Raw genomic sequence first — 9,530 nt, 5'->3', positions numbered from 1 at the left:
AAGACAATTTCAGAGTTTTACACGACTGCAAACTTACATTAAATCATAAAAATGAAGACGGTTGAAAGTTTCCTTGGTAAACGAAAAGCAGTTTAATTCAACAGCGAAGTTCTGCTTTTGGTTTCGAGAGGAGCTGATTCAACTTTACGACCGTTTGCGTTTGACAGAGAGGTTGTCTCTGCTACCGTCTGTGATGGAAGTAGGGTGGACAAAATAATAGGAACATCTTCCGTGCAGCACAAATCCTCCGACGGAAAGGTCACACGGTTAAACCAACACCGCCGTCTCAACAATGAACACGACGACCACCGCGACGGGAGGATTTATCGCAGGACCGCATTCGTTTTTAGATATTTGTACCCTAATAAACTGACAACTGTGTGTGCATCAGTATTTCCGAGTGTGTTTTTGAACATGTTGTCTGCAGCCTCTCTCTCTCTCTCTCTCTCTCTCTCGCTCGCTCCCGGTCTGTCTCTTCCTCTCACAAACAGTTCAGCCAGCCATCATCGTTACAGGTTGTAAACACTGCGGGTTCACGATCGAGGGCAGTGGGGGATTGTCGAGGGTGCGGAGGGGGTTGCGAGACCCGGCAGTCACAGGTGGCTCAGCTCGGGGGAGATTTATCACGGGAGACGCTGTGAACGCGACGGGGACCGACCTGAGAAAAACAAGCTCAGTGGTCGTTCCAAAGGGGATTTCTCTTTTTTTAATGTGTGCACACATTCGGAGACGGAGGCAGAGCAGAAGAAGTGTGTGTGTGTGTGTGTGTGTGTGTGTGTGTGTGTGTGTGTGGGCGGGAGGGAGGGTCACGGAGGGGTCGTCAAGCTTTGACATTCTTGTCAGCGAATCAAGTTGTTTCATGCGATTATCGTCGGTTCACTTGAGATGCTTCTTTAGCGTCGACGTGATGCAATAATTCTGTCCTCGTATCACCTGGGGACAAATGTGATTCATTAAACACACGCACACACACACACACACACACACACACGCGCACGCGCACACACACACACACATATATATGGAACAGCACAAACACCACATGTAGATTTCTTGATGGTATTACCCCATGCACACACATCTTTTAGGCACACATCAACACACAAACAAACCCGCACACGCGCTCACACACACACACGCACACACACACACACACACACGCACAGTCGACCGAGCGTGTTTGTGTGTAACCGCCGGTTGAGAGAAGAAAGGAGAAGGATCAGCCGTGGACGGAGACGAGTTGCATTTATCTGCTGCATGCTAGGCTGCCGCGCGCATGTGTGTGTGAGTGTGTGTGTGTGTGCGTGTGTGTGTGTGTGTGCGTGTGTGTGGGGGGGTGTTGGTCCCCCGTGGATGAGCACACACGGCTGAGGATGCAGCTGGGAGCATGAGTTCTGACCGAGAGGAGTATGACATGGTCTGTCAGAGAGCTGTGACCCTAATTGTTGACCTTTGCCTGCACAACAGCACGTTGTTGGACCGGGACACCTGTCAGGATTTCCTCTTCCTCTTGTCCAGCCAGAGTTCGGACCACAAGGAAGCCGGTAAGTCCTCCAATGAACTCCTCATCTAATGTATATTGGGTTGCTCTCCTTGCTTTTCTGAGGCTCCACGCTCAGAGGCGAACTAATTATACAGGATTTTTTTTTTTTTTTTTTTTTTTTTTTTTGCAAGTGCCAAAAGGTGGCTACAATCTGCCATTTCTTTTTTTGGTCACTTCAACATGTGCTCGTCCGTCTTCACCCTTGTATTCATCACTCGTGTGGTCTCAGACGGCCGCCCCGGATCGTGCTTTCCACCGGACGTCATTTTTATACCCCTTAATGAGTTTCTCTGACCCCCCCAGGGCGACGGGAAGCAATAGGTGTTTAAAACAAACCCACATCGACTCCCTCCCACAGTTTGCTCCGGAGAGGCGGGTGGTGGGGAGGGGGTGGTGGGGGGTCGAGGGGGGGTGTGTGTGTGGGGGCGCTCGTATACCGTTAACAGATAAGCCCGCAGGCTGACTAATGCCAGCTGATGCTGTCCCGACCGCTCAGGCTTACAAAGAAAAGAGATGAGAAACAACGTTAAAAACCAAACAACCTTTTTCAGCAATGTAGGTTTTTGTTGCCCGAGCGGGGAAAACAATGCAAACGCACAAAGAAGCGGCGAGGCGGTCGATATTTAATCTGCTCCGCAAAGTTTCAACACCCGCAGGGTTTTATTTTTATTTATTTTTTTTGAGGGCTGATTTACACATCTGTTGCAGCCTCGTGCATCTGTTGCGTCGGCACTTGTAGCGGAGCTTCACCCACTTTAAAGGAACACTCGCTCTCTCTTCCAACGCAGCTCCAATATCATCCGTTTGAAGTCTTTATTCTGTGAATTCTAGTTTTTGATTATGTTGTTCAATATGGCAAATATTACATAGTTTTCTGTAAACAGTAGGAATTTAATTTAAACTTACAATGGAGACAACGCAGCACAAGATGCAGCCGAAGGGCGTTTTGTAGAATCGCAGCATTATAAATGTAGAAAGGCGGGCCCCCCCCCGAGCGCTCGCTGGATGAATATTTTTTTTCTTAGATAGCAGGACTCAAACATTCAGTGTTTGTGTACGCTGTGAAAAGTTGAAATTGATTTTGTATCCGATCACAGGGAATAATTTACATACAAAATGAGATAAGGCAAATTTTAAACTAGCAGAACCGATGGGTTTAAAATACTAATGCAGTATCCAATTTCATTCCAATTATGTGATCTGTTGCATAACATATATATCTAGAAGTGTTATCTGTAATCGTTTGCAACTCCAATGAAATTTGATATTCCATCTTCCGACCGTGGAGTTCGTCTGGGAGCAATGATTTGAGGGGTTTTTGTGTTTGAGAGTAAAAATTTAGACTTTGACCGCAGGTGCCCCCGTAAAGAAGAAATATTAGTTGCGGCTTTTTTTTTGTTTTGTTTCTATTTTTGAGGATGGCGTTCCCATTCACAGAGTGCACATCACACCAATCCTGACCAAATCCACTGTCGCCTCGCATCATCCTCAGCAGAGGAATTGAACGTACATCACAGTGCCACTGGCATCCGCCACTGAGCTGTGGGGACATTAAATGCCATTGCGTGTTACGCGGCCATTGATGTAAATTGTTTCTGCCACGTGGACGCTAAAGACAAGCTGCTTCTTATAATGTTGGAGGATGTGTAGGTTGGAGGGGTTTGTAAGAAATGTCTCGTTGGATGTATTCTCCCCACGTCCATGCATAGTTTCCACCGAGGGTCATACGTGGTTGTGTTCGGGGCCTACAATGGAGGGTGGAGACGAAACTGTCATTGAAACAAAAAGGTTTTTTGTTTTTTTTGTCCAGACTGAAGCCGCAGCTTGTTTAGCCCGATTCTCCGATAACACGTAGTCGTCGAAAGTCACGGCAACGTTCTCACCGTACAGCCTGATATCACGCCAAAATGTGCAACACAGCCGCCACTTCACTGCAGGGCACCGTGTCGGTGTCACATTGTCCCTCGCCGAGGTGTGAAAAACAAGATGATTTTAGGATTAGGCACTGAAAAAAAAAAAACCCTTTTTGGTAGGGTTTAGAAAAAAGATCGACCTTTTGGGTTGAATGTGGCACGCTCACCATTTGGTCAGGTCTGGGCTCAGAAAGCACAAAAAAAAAAAAAAAATCCTAGTCTGCGTTAAAATACGTAATTTTATGCAAGCAATGATACCTGCGTCGAAAAAGTTGCCAAATATGAGATAAATAGCTCACATCATGCAAATAAGCCTGCTTATATTACTTAAAGGTATAACTCGTGAAGAATTAAATCCAATTCTTTAATACCACTTTGTACAGTAGGGGGGCAGTAGTGAGTCACTGTAGCGTCCAGGCAGTCCACACCGTTGGTTCGGTTGGTTACGTTTAAGCATAAAACGGGCAGATTTTGCACTGCAGTGACTCACTGTTCCACCTTGTGGTACAAAGTGGTACTACAACAAAGTACGGGCACGCTAACATCGGTAGATATCTCTGACTGACTGGAACGCTGGTCTCTTGGCTGAAAGTCCTGTGTTTGTTCCATCCAATCACCTGCGACCTTCTGCCTACACAAACTTTATCACTCGTTGTACTTAGTCACGTGACCTACATCTTTGAATCGGGTCAGGCCGGTCAAACATGCGTGCACACAAACTTGACTCAGTCACCAATATCTACTTCTTACATTTGTTCCTAAGAAAAGTCTAGCGTGCGTTCTGCTATTGAAGAATCCTTGTACGTTATGAGCGAGTTATAAGTGTTTCTAATGAGCATAGTTAAGCGCTTTGTCGATGCCTGTAAAAGGGCGCGACACTGCATGCGCCGAAGGTTTATTTTTTTTTTTTCCCTCCACAACTTGTTTCTGCATTTGGGGAGATTTGAGAATACAAATCCTCTAGTTTCCATTTGCCCCATTTTGGACAGCTCAACACGACACGTTGCAGCTGCAGCTATCTCACTCACAGCGGCCGAGTCATTTCAACCAGAGCAAAAAATACGTCCGTCTGAACTCCCCCCGCTGTCGGCTGCGAGCATCTCAACTACCTTCAAACCGATTACGATCAAATAAGACGATTTAATTAGAAAGCCTGGGATTTCAATCCCCGTGCCCTGATGCAGCTGGGAGATAATTAGCCATTCTCTTTATTGACCAATTTGGTGACTCTCGAGCTGGTTGATTGTATTCCAACCAAGTCGCCGAGCCGAGCCCACCTGCTGAGAAAAAGCAATGCAAGACTTTCTTTTTTTTAAATTTTTTACCAGGGAGATAAATGAAAGCTCGGATCAGCGTCTCACTCTGCTGAGCGAACATTTCCCACTGATCATCTGCCTGCCTTAAGATATTGATATTCACTCCGGAGCCCAGATACAGGTCACAAAGCATATCCCTTAAGCCTATGTAGCTCCTAAATGGCCGAATACACCTTCCTCCTCCTCATCCTCCTCCTCCTCCTCATTATAGATTCCACTTTCATCATCAGCCGCAGCTTCAGGTGTGTGGGCTTGAATTGACGAGGCTTATTTTTGATCACGTTTCTTTTCTCGCACGCCCGTCTCATTTTGAGGTTTATTAAGCAAGACCTTGGCTGGCAGAGGACATTAGCATCAGTGGATCATTCATTTAGCTCCCACCGGTCCACTTCCACTCTCTCTTTCTCCGTCGGTGGTATTTCGAAAGGGACGGGTGGTGCATTGCAGGTTGAATCCAAAACAAGAAGGAAAAAAAACAAAAAAAAACCCAGGACCATCAAATTAACTGCACGGCGGAGATTAGGACCCCGGTCGGAAAGAGAACAAAAAAAAAAAACCCCCACCGTGCCTTTCAATAATTCATACCCACTGTCTACTGTCTCGGTATTTTATTGATACCAACATTTCACTGTAGACCACAAAAGAACACTGGAGACAGTCTGTTCCTGTTGTGAGAGATAACACGAGGGGGAAAACGTCTGTCTCAGCTGTCATGAAAAGACCAAACGCCAGCTCCTCAATGGCTTCTGCCATTATTGCTGTAATCATCAGAATAATAAAACACATTTTTTTTTAATACCGTCGAAGCGTTGAAGCGCTTCTTTGCAAGTTGAAGTGGGGCGGTATGTTATCTAACGTTAATGGTCTTCAGTTGACCCCGGGGGCTAAAAATCAAACAGACGGGGGAGGAGGGGGAGAGGAGGGCGGGGAGAGGGGAGGGGGGGGGGGAATAATGACCGGCCACGTGGAACGTATTTTTCACTAAAATGTATGCGCTATAGAACAAAAGTCCAACAGCAGCTTGAATACCAGTCAGCTCTCTTATACGCATCTATAAACGGGGAACGGCTTCGTCTCTTTCTCTGAAGGCTTCTTTCGTGTGTGTGTCCCCCCCCCCAAAACACACACACACACACACACACACACACTTTAATACTGGAGTTCACTGGCAACTGGGACGTCCCCCGGAGGTGCTAATTTCAGGTGATGTTATCTGCTCCCCGGTTGAACAGCTGCGAAACTACCACGAATCCATCCCCATGAATAAATGATGGGAAAAGGAAATCCTCCTCCCTGGACTTCTTGGACACCTCCGCTATCTCCTAAGTGAAGTGTTTCACAGGATGAAGTCCTCTTTCTGTCGGCGCGTTTTTTTTTGTGTTTTTTTTTTTTTTTTCCCAAAAGCGCCGTGAGGATTTGAGGAATGTAGAAAACCCGCCGTCTCGCCGGGCAATCCTCCGCCGAGGTATCGAGCAGCAACGTCGGTTTATTGATTAAAGAATCAGGCTGCAAGTGAGCGCGGCAGTGAGCGATTCACAGGACGACGAGAAGATCTTTTTTTCTTTCTCTCTCTCTCTCTGTCCGAGTTGCCGCTCTGGATTTTGAACATTGGACTGTAATTTGGCTCAGACGCCGCTTTCGATTTCAGCTCGTCGGGTCATGATTACAGCATTGGGAAGTCGTGAGAACACCGCCGCCAGGCGACCATAACTCAGACGAGGTCTAGCCACAGAGGTTAACAATTTGGCAACCGAGCAGACGGGGTGACGTAATGGCGGAAATGCAAATGCATAATGACGGAAAGACAAGAAAAAAAAAAAAAAGCCTCACGAAGCCGTGCTTTTGGGGCCGTGTCTGTTTGATTGACAGGCGCGCGGCGCAGTCAGGTTTCTGGCAGGCGGGGCGTCGTGTCCTCCGGTTTCCAATCAGGTCGAGTCAGATCCACCGCTCGCTCCCCCTCCCGGCTCGTCCATATATGGTCACTTCCCCGCTCCAAGCCAGCAAGATGGCGTCGGCCAAAAATCCGAACTCGAGGCTTCGTAAACCCGCGGGCGACGTGACTGCTGGATGTCGCTTGATTTGTACACACTTCACATTCGATCTGCAGCTCCGGCAGAGACGCCTCTTGTAGCCAGCCGGTCTCAGCTGTGCAGCAAATGTGGCCCGCTGCTACTGTTAAGTCACAAGTTGAAGAGACCTGACGTCCTCACGTCTATGCCACATCCCAGGTGTGTTCATTTCATGGGCACTCCCAGGAAACGATATAACTCCGCCCCCTTTTTGGCCTTCAGAGCCTCTTTTCCCTCCAAACACACACAAGAAAAAAAAAAAAAAAGAGAGAGGCTCTGTAAGTGAAAATGGACCTTTAATTCCATGTTCGTTCAATATTTTGGGTGTTTTATGTCTACTAAATGTCTTTATTATGACTTTGGACCTCCATGTTTGTTACCTCTAAAGAGGATGGAAAAACCAAGTTTGTGGGCGCATTAGCTACGTAAGCTACACATTGTTATTCTTATTTACTTACTCATTCAGCGATTCGTTAATGCCGACATTCGATCTGATATTTAATGTATTTGTTTTGTCTTTCATGTTTAGAAAAAACAAAATAACCTGTCGGATCGGCTTTGGGGATCCAGCGTTTATATGTCAAACACCACATCGGGTGTTCAGCGAATCGACATCGCCGCCTCCACCGAAGTTATTTCAACTACTCGTGTATGACTAGAAAACTGTGACGCCACGGAGACCCGGGACTTGTACGGTCGATGAGAGGAGGAGTAAAGTGCGAGAGTGGACAACCCTTTCATTTCTGTGTCCGTTGAGCCGATCAACTGCTCGGTACGCACCAAACTCCACCAACGCTATATAACTACCTTCTGAAATGAAAAAAAGTTGCTCGCCTTCGACGTCCTCTGCGGTCCGTCCATGAACTAACGCCGACGTGAACAACGTTTCCAGACTTAATCACGTTGAAGAAAACCAAAGCTTTTGGGGGCCGGGGGGGGTTTATAAGTTAGAACCTGCAGTTCAACCAAGTTTAAAGAGTTCTTTGGCGGTGGATGCTGGGTTTAATAATTCACTAGTGAGCCAGACATACTGACATTTGCAGCTTAGAGCGCACTGAAAATCAATGTAGTGTTATTTTATTCATCACTCCTTATATAACAAACATACACAACCGACACCGAACTGTATTTTGGAGAGGGGGGGGGCAAAATTCTCCGCAGAGACGGAGAAAACAATGTGATTCTTTGGTTTCTTTCTTTAGTTTGTTTGTGTCTTATTTGCCGTCCCCGATGTCGAGCCCCTCTCGCTCTTTTTTTTTTTTTCCCTAACGAAGCCCCCCCTCGTCTGCACCTCGTCTGCACCTCGTCTGCCTCCGAGCTCCGCCGGCCGCTCGGGTTCGCGCAGGCTGTTTTGTAATAATGGCTGTTGAGCTGTCATGTCACGGTGAAAGCTTCGGGCCTCTGGAGCCGACACTGCTGTCACGCTTACGGAGTTGATGGTGTTGAATCAGACGTGGGGCCTGAACACTTCATCACATCACACAAATGAATGTGCGCTCTTGCAGGGTAGCGGCTTTAAACGGCTCGGCACCGGGAGAAGTACTGCGTCTTCGGGGGGGGGAGAAGGAAATCAGAGGTGAAACCTTTGGAAACAATCTCACAGGAAATTGGAGTCACGGTGTTGACAGACATCTATTTTCGAGTGTGTAATTTATGTTTCTTCGGAACCAGCGATGCTTGATGTTATGCGATTTAGAGCCGCATCTCTCTTGATTAATCATTTTGCCAACAAAATGTCAGACAACAGTGACCAATGCCGGTTCCAATTATAATATCCTAGAGTCTGATGTGACAGATTCTCATTACCATAACAGTTTTATGACAGTCACAAACCAAAAGTATTCACTTTGTGACCAAAACAAAGCATCAAATCCTCACGTGAGAAACTGGGACCAACAAATGTTGATGGAATTTTTTGCATGAAAAAAAAAGACTGAAAGGATTAACTTACGATCGAGATAGTTTCAACTAAGCAGATAATCGATTTATGCTTTTCAGCCTTCATTATAGTTCAGATTTCTAGGGTACGAAATCAGTTGTTTTATATCGTTCTGCATGGGAAAAAACATTACGTCACATTGTCAGCATTTAACCGACTAACTTAGTTGTTTCACTGGAAACCAAAAGAGCAGATTGGTTTGTTTTAAACTTCCATAACAATCGACGGAGACAGGAAGCTGTCTGTTCTAGAGACTCGTGAAGACACAGATACTGAAGTACTGTACATAAGGGACTTCAATATAAATGAATGAATTAACTGAATATTAAATTGAACACTGCTTACACAGCGGTGTTTACAGGGGGACATCCTGCTGAAAATAGTTTTATACTCGTCTTGAACATTAATTTCAAAGCAAGATTTGAATTGTAGTGGAATATTTTAACATTGTGGTATCATTACAGCTACTTAAACGTAATGTGTGGGACATAAACGAGTTCATAAACGAGTTCATACGATACCGATTAAACTCTTTACCACCAGATAAATCTCTCCGTATTTCGTAGTACAGAGACTAAATATTAAGTGTCTGGCCAGGTGAATACAAACTGGGCGTGCATTTTCCAGCCCTTGTCGAAGAGGAGACAAGTATTTTTTTTTTTTTTATTATTGTAATTCCTACAAATTGGCAACAGGGGTCAGTAAAAGTAATAAACAACAAAACTCTTAGGATGTTGTTCTTTAAACCGG

General features: G+C 45.9%; 1 protein-coding gene across 1 annotated transcript in view; it reads left to right on the top strand.

Moving 5' to 3' along the window:
• The first annotated feature begins 1,313 nt into the window (after positions 1–1,313).
• The window catches only part of syt6a (synaptotagmin VIa), a 57,471-nt gene continuing 49,254 nt past the window's right edge, over positions 1,314–9,530 (top strand). The window contains exon 1 of the mRNA XM_069141649.1: positions 1,314–1,544. Within this exon, the coding sequence (XP_068997750.1) occupies positions 1,388–1,544 (157 nt within the window). The 5' untranslated portion in view covers positions 1,314–1,387. The remainder of the gene's footprint in view (positions 1,545–9,530) is intronic.

This window comes from Embiotoca jacksoni, unplaced genomic scaffold (genome assembly GCF_022577435.1).
Source record: "Embiotoca jacksoni isolate LCO1_2020_lvr unplaced genomic scaffold, fEmbJac1.0.p SCAF_9, whole genome shotgun sequence".
Lineage (NCBI taxonomy): Eukaryota > Metazoa > Chordata > Actinopteri > Embiotocidae > Embiotoca > Embiotoca jacksoni.
Note: the sequence above shows the minus strand (reverse complement) of the source record. Positions and strands in the feature narration are given on the sequence as shown.